At 39.1% G+C, this 19,134-nt stretch overlaps 1 protein-coding gene across 3 annotated transcripts in view; it reads right to left on the reverse strand.

Annotated features, from left to right (window-relative positions):
• The window catches only part of LOC133538208 (shugoshin 1-like), an 18,631-nt gene extending 840 nt beyond the window's left edge, over positions 1-17,791 (reverse strand). The window contains exons 1-7 of one of the 3 annotated variants that reach the window (XM_061879603.1): positions 17,623-17,791; positions 17,182-17,288; positions 16,918-17,096; positions 12,951-13,001; positions 9,243-9,310; positions 6,428-6,555; positions 4,106-4,873 (exon numbers count right to left, since the gene is read on the reverse strand). In XM_061879603.1, the coding sequence (XP_061735587.1) occupies positions 4,106-4,873; positions 6,428-6,555; positions 9,243-9,310; positions 12,951-13,001; positions 16,918-17,096; positions 17,182-17,266 (1,279 nt within the window). In that variant the 5' untranslated portion in view covers positions 17,267-17,288; positions 17,623-17,791. Of the gene's footprint in view, positions 1-4,105; positions 4,874-6,427; positions 6,556-9,242; positions 9,311-12,926; positions 13,002-16,917; positions 17,097-17,181; positions 17,289-17,622 lie in introns of all 3 variants that reach the window. The other 2 variants (XM_061879604.1, XM_061879602.1) reach the window with 2 other exon arrangements.
• Positions 17,792-19,134: the final 1,343 nt, after the last annotated feature.

Raw genomic sequence — 19,134 nt, forward strand, 5'->3', positions numbered from 1 at the left:
ACTACAAAGGCAGTTCAAACTCATAAACTTTATTTTTTTTTGCAAATAATAATTAACTTAGAATTGCATGGCTGCAACACGTGCCAAAGTAGTTGGGAAAGGGCATGTTCACCACTGTGTTACATCACCTTTTCTTTTAACAACACTCAATAAACGTTTGGGAACTGAGGAAAAACTAACTGTTGAAGCTTTGAAAGTGGAATTCTTTCCCACTCTTGTTTTATGTAGAGCTTCAGTCGTATTTTACGCTTCATAATGCGCCACACATTTCCGATGGGAGACCGGTCTGGACTGCAGGCGGGCCAGGGAAGTACCCGCACTCTTTTACTACAAAGCCACGCTGTTGTAACACGTGGCTTGGCATTGTCTTGCTGAAATAAACAGGGGCGTCCTTGATAACCTTGCTTGGATGACAACATTTGTTGCTTCAAAACCTTTAATGGTGCCTTCACAGTAGGGCTGGGCGATATATCGATATAAAAGATATATCGCAGGTTTGTCTCTCTGCGATATAGAAAATGACTATATCGTAATATTCGATTATATGTTCTCACAGTTGCTTTTAGCTGCGGGCATTACATTACTGGCGTTTCTCACTCCTTCTCGTCTGTCCTTCTCACAGAGACGTAAAACAAGCCCGCCTTCTTGCATACGTCACATACTGTCGCGCATCTAGCGTCATACGCTCTCGCCAAGTAGAGAGATAGCAGCATGGCTAACGTTAGCTGAGGCAGGTCGAGCGGAGCGGAGCTTGTGACATCAGAAACTGATCACAAACGGAGGAAGAAAAATAAATGCCCAAAATAAAGAGCAGGGGATCCATCATCTGGCGGTGGTTTGGCTTCAAGTGGGAAGATATTCAGCAGACAAAAGCAATATGCAAAGTATGCAGCAGAAGTGTTACTACAAAAAGGTAGCAACACTATTAATTTGTTCTTTCATTTAAAAAGTCACCCGTGAGAGAATGAAGAGTATTTAATAAATACAGTTTTGGTCAATTGACTTAGTTGTGATTTCCCTCTCTGCATGAAAGTTTAAAAGTAGCACATATTAATGCAGTATGAAGAAGAATGTTTTAATTTAGACACATAGAATCATCATACTGCTGTGATTATATGCATCAAGTGTTCATTCAAGGCCAAGGCAACATATTGTAATATATATTATATATCGCAATATCGCATAAAAATATCGCGATATGAATAAAAGCCCAGCCCTACTTCACAGATGTGTAAGTTACCAATGCCTTGGGCACTAATACACCCCCATACCATCACAGATGCTGGCTTTCGAACTTTGCGCCTATAACAATCCGGATGGTTATTTTCCTCTTTGTTCCGGAGGACACCACGTCCACAGTTTCCAAATATAATTTTAAATGTGGACTCGTCAGACCACAGAACACTTTTCACTTTGCATCAGTCCATCATAGATGGTCTCGGGCCCAGCGAAGCCAGCGGTGTTTCTGGGTATTGTTGATAAATGGGTTTTGCTTTGCATTGTAGCGTTTTAACTTGCACTTACAGATGTAGCAACCAACTGTAGTTACTGACAGTGGTTTTCTGAAGTGTTCCTGAGCCCATGTAGTGATATCCTTTACACACTGTCGGTTTTTGATGCAGTACCACCTGAGGGGTCAAAGGTCCTTAATATCATCGCTTACGTTCAGTGATTTCTCCAGATTCTCTGAACATTTTGATGATGAAAAATGTTGTTCTAAAACTGTTCGACAATTTGCTTACAAAGTGGTGACTCCTCGCCCCATCCTTGTTTGTGAAGGTTCATGGAAGGTGCTTTTATTCCCAATCATGGCCCCCACCTGTTCCCAATTAGCCTGCACACCTGTGGGATGTTCCAAATAAGTGTTTCATGAGCATTCCTCAACTTTATCAGTATTTATTGCCACCTTTCCCAACTTCTTTGTCACGTGTTGCTGGCATCAAATTCTAAAGTTATTGATTATTTGCAAACAAAAAAATGTTCATCAGTTCGAACATCAAATATGTTGTCTTTGTAGCATATTCAACTGAATATGGGTTGAAAATGATTAGCAAATCATTGTATTCCGTTTATATTTACATCTAACACAATTTCCCAACTCAAATGGAAACGGGGTTTGAATATACATAATGTATATACATACATATACACATACAGTCGTGGTCAAAATTTTACATACACTTGTAAAGAACATAATGTCATGGCTGTCTTGAGTTTACAATAATTTCTACAACTCTTATTTTTTTGTGATAAAGTGATTGGAGCACACATGTGTTGGTCACAAAACACATTCATGAAGTTTGCTTCTTTTATGAATGTATTATGGGTATACTGAAAATGTGACCAAATTTGCGAGGTCAAAAGTATACATACAACAATGTTAATATTTGGTTATGTGTACCTTGGCAAGTTTGACTGCAATAAGGCGCTTTTGGTAGCCATCCACAAGCTTCTGGTTTAATTTTTGACCACTCCTCTTGACATAATTGGTGCAGTTCAGCTAAATTTGTTGGTTTTCTGACATGGACTGGTTTCTTCAGCATTGTCCACACTTTAAGTCAGGACTTTGGGAAGGCCATTCTAAAACCTTCATTCTAGCCTGATTTAGCCATTCCTTTACCACTTTTGGCGTGTGTTTGGGGTCATTGTCCTGTTGGAACACACAACTGCACCCAAGCCCCAACCTCCGGGCTCATGATTTTAGGTTGTCCTGAAGAATTTTGAGGTAATCCTCCTTATTCATTGTCCCATTTACCCTCTGTAAAGCACAAGTTCCATTGGCAGCAACAGGCCCAGAGCATAATACTACCACCACCATGCTTGATGGTAGGATGGTGTTCCTGGAATTAAAGGCCTTAAATTTTTGTTTCATCTGACATCACATGGACAAAGATAAACCCTTCTGGAGGAAAGTTATGTGGTCACAAAACAAAAATTGAGCAATATGTATATGGATATATATATATATATATACACCGTATTTTTCGGACTATAAATTGCAGTCTTTTTCATAGTTTGGCCGGGGGTGCGACATATATTCCGCAGCGACTTATGTGTGAAATTATTAACACATTATCTGTCTGTCGGAAAAATATCGTTTTTGAATCGAGAATCGAATAAAAAAAAAAACGATATATTATCGAATCGTGATTCGATTATAAATCGATTTTTTTTCAAAAACAATATTTTTCCGATTCAAAACGATTCTGTATTCATTCAATATGTAGGATTTGAGCAGGATCTACCCGTCTGCTGACATGCAAGAAGAGTAGTAGATTTAAAAAAAAAAAAGCTTTAATAATTGTAAAGGACAATGTTTTATCAACTGATTGCAATAATGTAAAATTAACTACTAAACGAACCAAAAATATGACTTATTTTATCTTTGTGAAAATATTGGATACAGTGTGTTGTCAAGCTTATGAGATGCGATGCAAGTGTAAGCCACTGTGACACTATTGTTCTTTTTTTTTTTATTCATAAATGTCTACTGATAATGTCAATGAGGATTTTGTAATCACTGCTATGCTGAAATTATAACTAATATTGGTTTGTTCTGTGTCGTGTTGGGTATCTTCTCAATTGCGCTGTTTATTGCAGTTCTGAGTGTTGTTGGGTCGGGTTTGGTTTTGGAATTGGATTGCATTGTTATGGTATTGCTGTGTAGTGGTTTGTTGGATTGATAAAAAATATTTTTTTTAAATTAAACAAAATAAATTGATTTTAAAAAAATGGGAATCGATTCTGAATCGCACAACGTATTCGATTCGATTCGTATTTGAATCGATTTTTTCCCCACACCCCTAATATATATATACACACACCATTATTATTGTATACATATGTATACATAAAATTATACAAAGTGTGGTGTACAAAACTGAGCTACCACTCCACTTCAAATGTAGCTACTGCCATATTGTGCAGTCAAAGCTACACCAAAGGTTAATTGAAACTACAGCTTGTATTTACAATATTTTAGGATCAAGAGACTGCAGTGTCCTTTTGCTTTTGTAGACCACGGTAGGAGACTTTACTGTAAAAATGAGTTCCGGATGCTAACAATATGCAGTCTAACCTTGACTAAACTTCACAGTCCACTCACCTGAATTCCGGGCAGATCCTGCGTCAGAAATTAGATTGTTGGACAACATCTCTGACTTCTCTCTTGCCGGTGTTGGGGGATCCACAGAAATTACAAACGTCCGTCCGCGTCTTAATTTGTGCCGTGTTCCAGGCGTCTCAGTGTTGTTCTGTGGTTCATTGACAGTCGCGAAGAACTGGAACAGATCTTCAGCCTCTGCGGGTGCAACAACACTTACTGGTTTCTGCTCCTCACGGTCCCCTCTGGACCTGCTGCCCTGTTTGTCGTGAGGTGGAAACACCATCCGAGTAACTGACGGCACCCTTTGACTTGGTTTCCTGGACCTCCTAATAGTGATGGTGGACCTTTTTTTTTCCGGGGACTCTTTCTCTGCAGGTAGCTCCTCGCTTTGTTTGGTTTTGCTGCGAGACTTAGGTTTTAATGACTGAGGAGGATTTACTTCCGGCGAAAGGTTATCTTTGTTTTTATACTTTGTGATTATCTCAGCAGTGCCACATTCAGTCATCTCCATGGTTGTATTGAAGACCACTAAGTTTTCCTGTGGCTCTTCAACCGTGACACAGGTAGAGCTGACATCGGTGGAGAGGGCGAGTGTTTCGGCGACCGCTGAAGAAGTTTGACACTGCCCAGGCGATGTGGTTTCATTGTCGGGCTGGGCCAACATGACTGACATTCTATCTACGTAATCCCTTAAACTGCTGGACTGGCAGGACAACTTCATCTGGAGAGCATCTTGTTTCGAAGGTCCGTTCTCGTTATCCGCCTTTGCTGTGACACAAATCACTATTGTCAGAGCAGGTACTAGCACATACACTGAATATATGAGGGCAAAAGTAATGGGACATTCCACCAACAGGAAGTACGCCTCCACTATTCTGGAAAGGCTTTCTACAAGATTTTGAAGTATGTATCTGTGGGAATATGCTAGTCTGAGTCTTAAATCCTGGCTTTTTGCAAGTACAATCAATAAAGGTGGATTGTTTTGTACAGCATTATAACAAGAATCATTGCCTTCCTACTGTTTACTACTACGGTAATTTCTAACAGACATGTCCGCCACGTTTGATCAAGAAAATATCCTCCCATCTTAGAACCATGATCAAACTCAAATTATTTGCAATCAACGATCACAGTGATCACATAATTGCCCAGCTCTAGTTCCACCACTGATTGCCAAAATGCTTGCCCTTTTCCTTCAGCCTTTCTTCTTCTATGTTCAGAAAATGTTGACTGTAAATGCAAAAAATACTTAAAATTGCCACAAATAAGCCAGGACTGAGACCTACTAGATTTGGAACCATGTTTACGTCCGTAAACACTGCAGCACGTGTGACGTCATTATTGCATGCGGGTCAGTTTGCGTTCACATTGGACATCGTATTTGTTTTCGTGATGTGAACTACATAAGAAGATTGAAACCACAAAAAATCATAATTGGAAATCCTACACTTCAGTGTGAACCACTACTATGTCCAGGAAATTCAAAAGGTGTTGATCTTGAGGGTGGGTTTTGTGTGACTACATTTTTCAAATCTAAATTAATGATAAAATGTATAGATGTCTTCATTTTTAAATATAAATTCAAAGGGATGGGGGTATGCCTGCTGTTCCTGTACTGTACCTGTTGGTATGCCATCGATGTAGCTCATCTGGGCCAATCTGACCGTGCCTCAGACCTAAATCATGGCACGTTTTGGCTCATGCTCGCACACTTTCACATGCACAACATAGCATAATAATAATAATAATAATGGATTATTATCGCGCTTTTCTATTGTTAGATACTCAAAGCGCTCACAGAGAAGTGGGAACCCATCATTCATTCACACTTGGTGGTGGTAAGCTACATCTGTAGCCACAGCTGCCCTGGGGTAGACTGACGGAAGCGTGGCTGCCAGTTTGCGCCTATGGCCCCTCCGACCACCACCAATCATTCATTCACCAGTGTGAGCGGCACCGGGGGCAAGGGGTGAAGTGTCCTGCCCAAGGACACAACGGCAGCGATTTGGGTGTCAATAGATGGGAAGCGAACCTGCAACCCTCAGGTTTCTGGCACGGCCGCTCTACCCACTACGCCATGCCGCCCCACAGCAAACTATCTCAACAGCGCCTCTGCTAATTGCAGCCAAGAAGTGCACTTCCATTTTGCCACTATTGCTTGAAGACACAAAACATCAACAAATAAACGCCTACCTTGTGCGGCAGGTATAGTCATCAAAAGGGCCTTCTCTCCCAGACTGCTTGTGATTTTGGCTCGAACTAACCTAACTGTGAGGTGGGGCCCAACACTTTTGCCCATATGGTGTGGTGTCGCTTCCCAACCGTAGCAAATAGTCGACTTGGTGGGTCCGGTGATGACGCCCCTAGGTTCGGCATCGTTATGAAAGTCCGCTGCTTTTTCTGGGCCGGCGTACAATGAATCCACAGCAACTTCAGGAAGAGCTGGAAGGCTGTGAGGAGGTTTAGAAAGAGGGCATGTGTAATATACAGTAAAGTAGATTCTAGTCGCATATACACACATTTCCACACTCTGCTATAATTGGTAAATTAAAGAAAACAAATCATGGCAACTTAAATAGAAAATTGTTTGATGGCGCAATTAGCGAAGGAAAAAAAGTGTTGCAGCTAGGAATTCAACACATTGCCTTGTCTTTCAAGACAACTGAAGCAACTGCAAGGTGTGTACGTTGTGTAAGTGCAATAGCTTGGATTTTACTGACGTCCCGTCCAGTTCACTTCCCACCCATTTAACATGCGTGGTGGTCAAGCTAGCTCTGTTGTCAATGGGTACGAAGCCATTTAGCCTTTCTCTAAGAAAAAATGCCCTGTACTTGTGTTGTTCTCTGCGGTACGAATTGTTTAAATCGCTAAAAGGATAAAAGTTTTTTCAGAGTTCTTTAAGAGGTAATCAAAAAGGGCGGAAGAGTGCAAGATTTTACAAAACATTGACGAGAAAAACAGCTCACACTCCAGTCTAAGGGAACAGGGTCAAAGAATGCATGAGTTTGCAGTGATCACGTCGTTAAAGGTTTGTTTGATATACTTTTAACGGTTATTATTTCCCATTTGAAGTATTATCTTGATATTATTTGTATTTCTTAAACACGTTTGCTGTGAGTGTTTTAAAAAGCACCAACTCAACAAGTCTCAATAAAAAAAAGCAAATGTGAGCAAAACTTAAAAGAGTTACGCTTTTACCAAAGGCAGAAATCATAAATGAGTCTTTTAGCTCATACACAAGGTTAAAATCTATAGTTATATTTCGATAAAAGATGTAAACAAACATTACTAGACACAAAATTAAATCATGAAATTAGGGCTGGGCGATATGGCCTTTTTTTAATATCTCTATTTTAGGCCATATCACGATACACGACATATATCTCGATATTAGATTTAGATTTATTGGTCGCCAGCGCGCCCCGCGACCCCAAAAGGGAATAAGCGGTAGGAAAATGGATGGATGGGTCCCCGTTGGGGAAATTAATTTTGCCTTAGCCTGGAAGTAACACTTGATACATACAATCACACCAGTATGATGATTCTATGTGTCTATATTAAAACATTCCTGTTCACACTGCATTAATATATGCTCATTTTAAACTTTCATGCAGAGAAGGAAATCACAACTAAGTCAATTGACAAAGTGTATTAATTAAACAGTTATTAAGCAGTGGCACAAACATTCATGTCATTTCCAAAACAGAAAGTGCAAGATTTTCAGAGAGATTTTAAAACAAGCTATTAGTGCACTTTTGTGCATGATTTCACTAAGATGACATATTAAAACAACACTAAATTAAAGTGCACTTTTTGTACAGAACGCCACTACAATAGTTTAAAACAAATAAAGTGCACTTTTGTGCATGATTTTGTGGGCGGATGGAGATGTTGACATGCGGAGTAAGCAAACTTCATTCTCTCGCAGGTTCCTACATATTAGCAGTAATGCTACTTTTTGTAGCGACACTTGATAAATTACTGTTGTCTGTTCGATATATTCCCACTTGAAGCCAAACCACCGCCAGACGATGGACCCCCTGCTGTTTTTCTGGGGAATTATTATTCCTTCATTTGTTACCAGATTCGCACCTTCTTTTTCTTGTATTACTGCTAGCATCACAGCTAACGTTACCCATGCTGCTACCTCTCTGCTCCGCGAGGGTATACGTATGTAACATATGACGCGACAGTATGTGACGTATGTAAGAAGGTGCGCCTGCTGTCTGTGAGAAGGAAACAAATGAAGGAGTGGGAAGAGCCTGTAGTGTAATGCCCGCAGCTAAAAGCAACTGCGTGAGAACGTATACTCGAATATCACGATATAGTCATTTTCGATATCGCACAGAGACAAACCCGCGATATATCGTGTATATCGATATATCGCCCGGCCCTACATGAAATGCAACCTTACCCAGGCAAAAAGGATGCATATTTATCTGGGAGAGTCAGCCACACACAAATAATTTGTAGATCGCCATGCTTTTCAAATTTCAATCTGTTTTGTCGTGTAGACTGGCGTCTGCAGCACGATAGTTCGATATTTCTGGGAACGCAGCCAACATATAATCATCAATATTACTCGACAAATCTTTTTTTGATAAAGTACAGTGATCCATTTTATTGCATAGTTTGATATTTTGCTGGTATCTGCTTTTTTGCAGGAAGATTTAAGCCTCTTCTGTCTTACTTTGTGCGCTGCCTGCTGTACAACAGACATCTTGGCTTGGTTGACCACCGTTGGCCTTTTCACTTCCGGGAAGAAGTCACGTGACGGAGTACAAGCAATAGACTGATGGTTATCAAACTTTTTTGACCAAGTACCACCTCATAAAACACCTGGCACTCCAAGTATCACCATAATTACCAAAATTAAAATACAGTAGTGTAGTAAGCCTACATATTATTATAAAAAACAAGGCACAAGTTTTATTTAACAAGTATATTTAATATTTTGGTCACTGCAACTGTACACACAGTTTGAACAGTAACACTGTTTGAATATTTATTTCAGTGATTTTATGGCGTTCCACTCGTTTTAGAGTGACTGCAATAGACAATACCTTATGCCTTAAGCTTAAGAGTATCAAAATATGCATTATAAGGGCTATTTACAGGCGCATATTTAAAAACTGACCTTGAAACTGGGGGAATGTCAAGATTACCAGGAAGGATGTTGTGGTCCTCATCTAGTTTAGGGACATCCTGAAAGGCATAAATACATACATCTAAAATTGTTGTTTTTTGCAACTAATTTTCATTAATATTTAATTGAATCATAGAAAGCAGTCCTTGTCTCATTATTGGACATTGAACAAGCACTGCATTGCATATTAAAATATAAACGCAGCAAAAACAAATACATCTTGTCTTTAAAAAGTACCACACTGCTCGCTAGTGTTACTATTTGTGAGTTATAGAGAACACTCACACCCTCTTTATTTAATTAAAAATATTGAAATTCAATGACTTGGTGCATTGACAAATATCTAAAATGAAGTGCAAAGTAAATTATAACCTGCTACCCAAGAATGTACAACAATTTTTCTCAACAAAAGAGGAGAAATAAAAGCTTAGGGAAAAATCCAAATTAAAACATCTGTTTGGACGTTAGAGATGTGCGGATAGGCAATTATATCATCCGCAACCGCATCACCAAAGTCGTCATCCACCCGCCGTGCACCTGAACCAATATTTTATCAGACCCGTAACCGCCCGCCACCCGCCCGCTGAAATACATCAGAGTTCGGCCACCTTTAGCACTCACAAAGCTATTTAAACCCGTTTCACAGAGTAATGAAGACAATTGGAGCCACAAACGTTCTTGCGAATATCCAATTGGCGTTCATTCTGATGACAAGAATATGGGCGTGCTGTGCAGCCATTGCCTTTGACACCTTCAACAACATGTACAAACCGATTTTTAGTTCGGCATATTGTTGTGTGCAGCTTCCGCAATCACATGTACAAGATTGAAAGGCATACTGGGTGACACAGAGTAGACTGATGGTTGTGATATAAACAACTTTAACACTTACTAATATGCGCCACGCTGTGAAGCCACACCAAACAAGATTGACAAACACATTTCGGGAGAACATCCTCACAGTAACACAACATAAACGCAACACAACAAATACCCAGAATCCTTTGTATCCGTGATTCTGCCTGAATATATTTTACACCCCCTCGCCTCCAACCCCGCCCACCTTACCGACGCACGGGGGGGTATTTGTTGTGTTGCGTTTATGTTGTGTTATTGTGAGGATGTTCTCCCGAAATGTGTTTGTCAATCTTGTTTGGTGTGGCTTCACAGCGTGGCGCATATTACTAAGTGTTAAAATGTTTTATATCACAACCATTAGGGTACTCTGTGTCACCCAGTATGCCTTGCAGTCGTGTGCGTGTTGCTGCGGAAGCCACACACAACATGATGCTGGACTGATAAGCAGATCGTACATGCTGTAGAAGGCGACAAAGTCAATGGCTTCATACCACGCCCTAATACTTATTATATGGGTGACTGCCGGCAGTCATTCTAGAGAATATTAGCGCCTCCTATTGTCTTCTTCGCTTTGTGACACGGGTCTTAAATGGCTCTTTGAATGGCAAAGGATACCGATCCCAGAACCATGTATATCAAATATTTCCGGATGGTTCAACCGCCACCCGCCCGAATCTAATTAAAATCTATATTTTCGTCATGTCACCCGCCCGACCCCCGGTTTATCCGCGGACGAGACCGCAAACTGCGCATCTCTATTGGACGTACAACACTTAAAATATTTAGCGTATCAGTATGTGGAATGAAAATAGCGAATGAATAAGCAAGGAAGTCAGACAATGTATGACTATGATCCAGTTTAAGAAACTGTTCAAACTCAAAGTGTTCACAAAGTACAAAGAAGAAAAATCTTGATAAACACATTGAAACCTATTTTTTTAAATGATAAACTTATTCATTTTGTTGGTGAACCATGGATTACTCAAAAGGAAACTGCACATTTTTGTTTTTAATTTTGCCTATTGTTCACAATTATTATGGGTGGGTTTTTTTGCCTTCTAAATATTAAATCAATGCGATCCAAAGTTCGCTTACGATGGACCTTAGGGACGGCATAGCGCAGTGGAAGAGTGGCCGTGCGCAACCCGAGGGTCCCTGGTTCAATCCCCACCTAGTACCAACCTCGTCAAGTCTGTTGTTTCCTGAGTAAGACACTTCACCCTTGCTCCTGATGGGTGCTGGCAGCCTTGCATGGCAGTTCCCTCCATCAGTGTGTGAATGGGTAAATGTGGAAGTAGTGTCAAAAGCGCTTTGAGTACTTTGAAGGTAGAAAAGCGCTATAGAAGTACAACCCATTTAATTTACCTTATGGGAGCAGTTCCATTCCGCCTATAAAGCCCGTAAAAAAAAAAATCCAAACACCTCCATTATGGGGTTATATTCATGATGTAAGTATATACTGTATGTAATGTAATAACTAACTTATTTATAATAACATTTATTATTAGTGTATTTCGATCATTTTAGGCACACGGCGCATTAATTTCAAAAACGCATCACAACGTTTGCATTTATTTTGTCCTCATCACTGATTTGTTTACTGCAGATTTCATGAGAGCTAAAAAACATAATAAAACATCACTTACCGTACGAGGTCTGCTGTCATTAGTATGGGACTGATAGACTATTCATATATTCCCATTTAAATGAAGAATGACTCATTATTCTCGCAAAGAAACAAGGTGGGGGGAAAGCGTCTTTTTGTGTCATTTTCGCCGATTTCGGGTCCTAAATGGCTGTCAAGGTGTACCAACTTGCCGGAATACCTACTCAAACTTCTTCTATGCAGGTGAGACGTAGGATTCATGATTTACAATAAACTTACAGGCAGCGAGGAAGCAGTGGACCACTCGACGTAAACATAGGCACACACGGTAGTGATCATGTTGCTGCTATAAATAGTTTGTCTGTGTTAGTGCTTAAAATAACAATATTTGGTTAATATTTAAGTCACAAAATGTAAATGGAGTATTGACGCTTTTTGAATGGTTATTTGATCGATTTTATGGGCGAATTCGTAGAGCTCCCATTGGCACCGCTGTAAGTAGACTTTTATCTACGTTTATTTAATATTTAGAATGCATTAAAAAAAATCCATCTGTCGTCATGTCTTTCATGATTGTGAACTATAGGCAAGATTCCCAAAAAAGTACAGTTACCCTTTAATTATTTATTCAAAAGAACTTTAAATTATTATTTATATTTATAATTATTTACTTGTTCATTGTATAATTATTTATTTATTCACTGTTGTGTTACAAATAGAGAACAAACAAGTGGATTGAAACTGCTATAATACTAAAAGATGTAGGATTAAATAAGCTCTGCTTCTTCCTACTCCTTTTCGGACATGCTGTACTGTAATAACTGGAAATATGTGATGCATTACATTGCAAGTGTCTGCATGTTTGAAGTAAACTGACACCGACAAACCAAGACTCCCATATTTGTTTAAAACCCTGCTCCTAAACATCACAACTATTCCATGTCGTTTAAAGTTAAAACCCAGAGGGCTGACTACCTCATGCACAAATATTATCGGAGACGACAAAACCTGAAAGTCTTGTACGGGTCGACGTCTTTACATTTGAAATGTTGCTAACATGACTTTTCTGTGTGTTTTCCCAGTAGAACTGTTCTCTAATGAAATACCCGGGAGGGATATGTAATCCATGAGATGTTCAAGCATTAATGCTTTGTGTTCCTGGGAGAAAGAAACTCAGGCCACAATAAATATGAAAACGTTATTTGACTTACGTCATGAGAGAATAATTCCATCACCTTGTCCAAGTTATTCAGCGTGTCACTGTACAGATTCTTCAAGATGACATGCTGTGAGGCAACAAAAACATGGGTCAGCGTTTGGGAGTTCTTGTGGAACCTCCACAGTCCAATGCCCTTCAAGGTTTTGGAGACCAAAGATCACACATGACGATAACTACAGACTGCAGAGTATAGAAAAGTGGGACAGGCATCTCATTCCCTACTGCCAAATTTACATAAGTAACAAAAAAACAAGCCCCACAAAATCAGGGGTTTACAATTATTGTGAAGAGACAATCCACCCAAGCACACGCGGTAAACCCCTTTCTTCATGCCTGCAGTTCATAAAGATAATGGTGAAGAATACAGTTTTGTTGTTTTGTGTACAGTGTTTTCCTTCGGGGGTAAAACTCATTTTAACTGAGGGCCACATCCCAGTTATGGCTTCTTTCAAAAGGGCTGGTCCGTTCAGTTCATTTACTTATTTCGTACATTAAAAAAAAAAAAAAGGAAGTAATGTTTACTTTTTTTAATACAAAAAGGGATTTACATTGTTTTATTCCACTATCAAGTTTAAAAGTACTAATGATTGTCACACACACACTAGTTGTGGCGAAATTATTCTCTGCATTTAACCCATCACCCTTGATCACTCCCCGGGAGGTGAGAGGAGCAGTGAGCAGCAGCAGTGGCCGCGCCCGGTAATCATATTTTGGTGATTTAGCCCCCAATTCCAACCCTTGATACTGAGTGTTAAGCAGAGAAGTAATGGGTCCCATTTTTATAGTCTTTGGTATGACTCGGCCGGGGATTAAACTCACAACCTACCGATGTCAGGGCGGACACTAACCACAAGGCCACTGAGCAGTTTCCATACACCAACACCTCTGACTGAAATACTAAGATCTTACCATTGTCCCTGTTCTCAAACTAGATTTATTAAAGATCTCAGTTCCTATCGTATTATAACAGTAAATAATTAACGATTATAAATACATAATCGCCTCATAATATTACACAATTGCCTAGGCAGTTATTTGATTTTTACGTACAAATTGATGGATAACTATCTTTGAAATCACAAGGTGACAAGCAGATATTTAACAATTTATTTTTACAAAAAAAATACATTACAGTATATAATTGTTTCATGACATGCATATATTTTTTTCTGTCAAAATGGAAAAAAAATACATTTAGTAATAAGATAAGATACTTCATTGATGTGTATTATTTCCAGACTTTCATGGGCCGAGTGAAATAACGTGGCAGGCCAGATCCGGCACCTGTGCCTTACATTCATTTATTTGTGGTGGCTGCCACTGATGAATTTAAACCGCATCAAATAGATTTAGCACTATTAGAAAGCGGTGTGCATCGTAGCTCTTCTTCTAAAATCTCAAACACGCCTGGTCTACCAGAGAATAAGAAGACGTGACGAGCAATCAGTGTTGCAAATTTAGCGAGTGTTCAGACCAACTTTCTGCCTACGCAATTGTGCACTGTTCACGCTCTAAGCAGCTCACAAAATATAATCCAATAACACGCAATTTTTTCTGTAGAACTTTGCAATGCAACTCTGAGTGACAGGTGACAAGCGGCCACAACAGATAAACTTTGTTTGAAAAAGCTGTTCAATTATTGTAACGTCTGACAAGACGGTTTAAAAAGGACAGGAGGTCCATTTATAATTCTATTGAGCAAAACTGTCAGTCAGCTATAACCACACCAAAACATTAGTAGAAAACTTCTATCTAGAAGTACTGGTCATATCATCAGCAGCTGCTTGCTCTCACTTACCTGTACCAACACACACAATAATGGCACTGAGACACTGATGCGTTTACAGCCACACAAAAAGTCGGACAACTCAGACACCAAACAAAGTGTAAATACCAGGTCATGTCCAATCACACGTGTGCTTATTCTACTGTCATTTATTAAGAATGTTAAGTTATGAATATTCATCATGAAATGCTGTGACTATATTACAGAAATGCTAACAAAAATACATATAAAGTTACAGGAATGCACACTTGATCCCATGCTTACATCTCATTGTGCAACATGTACACAAAAAGCGATATCTGAAAGGGATACAAATTATTTCCAAAGTAGGACCTCCACCCAGACATACAATACTAGTAACCTGACTTTCGCCAGATCCTTGTAGTTCGCTGAGCTCCACACAAGGATCTCGGCTCGAGGGCATTGCACACTCCTTCAAGATAGCAAAAAATAATGAACCAATTCAGGAACACCGGGCGGGATTTCATAAATGTGACGTAACGCTAAAACGACTGTTTGATTCTAACAATAATGGCGGCATGCAGGGAGGAGTCGTGTGCTGACATTGATTCTGCTATTGCAACTGTTTTGTCGACTCTATCGAATATTAATTCTTTAAAGGATGAGCAGAGAACGGTTTTGAAAGCATTTATTAAGTTTTCGCTCTGTCGTTCTCCAATATGTCGGCTGTTCCTAATTTCCCAGCGTCGCTCACATCATCGTCACGGGTTAATTTTTATGTGAGTGGTTGAAGTAGCACGTCAATCAAGATAACGGACAAGTGGTTTATCTGTCCATCCATCAATCCATTTTCTACTGCTTGTCCCTTTCGGGGTCACGGGGGGCGCAGGAGCCTATCTCAGCTGCATTCGGGCGGAAGGCGGGGTTCACCCTGTACAAGTCGCCACCTCATCGTATCCAATCACATACAATTATTTTTTTTACAACGCCCCGCCTTCTTAAATACATCTATTGAAAAGTCCCAAATCCTTGTGTGGAGCTCAGCGAACTACAAGGATATGGACGTGAGTCAGGTTACAATACTAGTAGTGCATAACTCAAGAAAAACAAGATTTGTAATTTTCATTGTAATATAGTATAAAATAATCTCATGGAAATGACTGCGCTCATTTGATTATAATGAGACATTTAACTTATGTCATGTTTAGGACAGGTGTGCTACTGGTATGGCCACAGTGTGCACATCTTATGTTGCTCACGTGCTCCACTGAATGCTCAGGGAGTTTTGCGTTTGCTCACACATGAACATTTAGAAGTAACACTGATTCAGGCCCGTCCAGATACTAGTAGATAATTATCTTATTATTTATCACTTAACTTATTTTTTTAATTTTAATTGAAATTGTTCAAATATGTATTGCACCAAGAAATGTGAGGATTATTGCATTTAATTATCAAACATTTGTTGGCTCGGTACATGTTGATGTGAGTTTGATTGATTGTTTTTAAAACATTTTATTCATACACAAAAAGCACACATTCTATGGTAGTAAAACAAGTGTAAAAAAACCCCATTAAAATGGATAATATTGCTTTTATTGTTTCAATGTACTGTTGTTACTATTATTCTTATTATTATTTTTTAATGTGTTTATTCGTTACTGTGTGGTTGTTCTTTTAAATTATATTCAAAGTTGATTTTCAAATGCTTATGTTTTTCAAATGAATGAATAATTGATTTTTTTAATCGTAATTTCAATATAAATCAAAATAATTGTGATTATTATTTTTGCCATAATGGTTGAAATGGTTCTATTGTCATTTATGTACCAGTAACAGGGTTTCTCCTTGATTGCCACTATATACTCCACGATATCCTCTCTCTAAGGTTTCTCATTGTATCCCATTGGGTTGAGTTTTTTTCTTGCCCTGATGTGGGATCTGAGCCGAGGATGTCGTTGTGCAGCCCTTTGAGACACTCGTGATTTAGGGTTTTATAAATAAACTTTGATGGATTGATTGAAACGTGTATGTCAAAGAAGAACATTAAAATTTTTTGAAAATATCAACTGTACATTTTGTAAACAGTTAAATAATGGGGACTGTTCGACCCCTTAACGGATTATTTCTATTTCTAAAGTTTCTTGGGAAAATTTGGGACTGTGATTAAATACAGAGGTTTCGGTGTACTTGGTAATTACATTTGTATGTGTCTTAAAATGAAACGTAGCCCCACCAGTTTCCTGTGCTTGTACTTCCAGGTGGCCCTCTCGAAGCACAGCACCTGCACTTCCTTCGTCAGGTTGACGATCTGTATCTGCAGCAGCATGCTCTTCTGCTTCTCAGCCTGCAGGGCCAGAGCCAGCGCCTTGTTGTTGTTCTTCAGGGAGACCTTGAAGAAGGAGGAGGAGGTGTCTGGGGTGGCAGAGAACAAGCCGGTAAGTTGTATGTACGTAAATGTCAAGGCACAATAAAACCAAAAGACACTCAGGAGACTCACTGAATATCTTGTTTTTGATCTTGGATGCTATAACTGTAGCCTGTTTGGAAGCCTGGGCCGGAGTCCTTGTCCTTTGATGCAACATGACTGACACATGAACATATGAGCTGAAATATAACAAAAGCAGTGTTTCTTCGATTAGTTACTAATCCAGGCAAGTTTGCAGGTCAAACTAGTAGTAGTGGAACATTTTATTAGGCATCAGCAATTCAAAATGGGTGTGAACCTATTGTTTCAAATGGAAGGTTAAAGCGGTCTATAGCTTCCATAAGTCTATTTTAACATGATTGGACGGTGTCTTCTAGTAAAGTGATGACTTTCATTCCGACATCATTTAGCATTTAACGGTTCGCATTGTCTTCGACGCTCCGAATTCCATTTGAATGAGCGATGCTCAGTAGCGCTCGCAACTAACTTAATTACAAAAATGTACATACTTACCGGCTAAAACCCGTTTTCGAGTAGATTGTCTTACTGTTTAGCGAACAATTGGAGAGATAGACGAATTGGTTACAATCAAATTACAGAATAACTTCCAAACCACTGCCAGCCTCCATCTTATTTTTAAACCAACACATTTGGCCGGGCTTCCGGTTGTCAACATAGGGAGAGCCAATCGAAATCGAGAAAAGTGGATTTACTTGGCTCCTGAGTTTGTCTGCTCAGGCTGTGTATGCCTTAACAGTTCAATCGGGTTAATTTAGTTCCTAAATGATGATTTATAATAATATTTTATGTAACTAAAAAACAAAATATGCTTGGACGACAGCAGCTTATTAGGTCAATTAAATGTGGCTTAATCACAATATGGTCCAGTTTAAGAGGCGCTGCAAACTAAAAGTGTTAACAAAGTACAAAGAAGAAGCATTTTGATACACGTCTTGAACTTTATTGGAAATAAGCTACGTGAAACCACCTAACTATTAAGAGAACAGTTATATTTGGAATTAATTCATGTTAATTGTGTTAGGGTTTGGGTTATTGATTGATTGATCGATTAAAACTTTATTAGTATATTGTACGGTACAGTACTATTCTGTACAATTCAATCAATCAATCAATGTTTATTTATATAGTCCTAAATCACCAGTGTCTCTAAGGGCTGCACAAACCACAACGACATCCTCTGTAGAGCCCACAAAAACTCACCCTAGTGGGACGTCGGTGACAGTGACAATGACTATGAGAAACCTTGGAGAGGACCGCATATGTGAGCAAGCCCCCCCCCCCCCCCCCCCTCCTCCCCCGAGGGGATCGAAAGTAATGGATGTCGAGCGGGTCGAACATGATATTGTGAAAGTGACCACTTAATGGTACCATGAATTGATTAACGTGGACCCCGACTTAAACAAGTTGAAAAACTTATTTGGGTGTTACCATTTAGTGGTAACACCCAATTGACCACAAATACACAATTAGTTAATTGATTAACTAACTAACCCTAACCCTAACCTAGGGTTAATTAACACACAATTGACCACTTAATGGTACCATGAATTGATTAATGTGGACCCCGACTTAAACAAGTTGAAAAACTTATTCTGGTGTTACCATTTAGTGGTCAATTGTACGGAATATGTACTGTACTGTGCAATCTGCTAATAAAAGTTTCAATCAATCAAAACACCCAAATAAGTTTTTCAACTTGTCCACGTTAATCAATTCATGGTCACACTGGGTTGCAGCCCTGTAGATTAATTTATATTATATATTATTAATCATGCTTGTATACATTTGTAAATATTTTATGCTATAATGCAGTGGTTTGTCAACCTTTTTTCAGTGATGTACCCCCTGTGAACATTGTTTTAATTCAAGTACCCCCTAATCAGAGCAAAGCATTTGTGGTTGAAAAAAAAGAGATAAAGAAGTAAAATACAACACTATGTCATCAGTTTCTGATTTTTTAAATTATATAAAAGTGCAAAATATTGCTCATTTGTAATGGTCTTT

This window comes from Nerophis ophidion, linkage group LG19 (assembly GCF_033978795.1).
Source record: "Nerophis ophidion isolate RoL-2023_Sa linkage group LG19, RoL_Noph_v1.0, whole genome shotgun sequence".
Taxonomy (NCBI): Eukaryota; Metazoa; Chordata; class Actinopteri; order Syngnathiformes; family Syngnathidae; genus Nerophis; species Nerophis ophidion.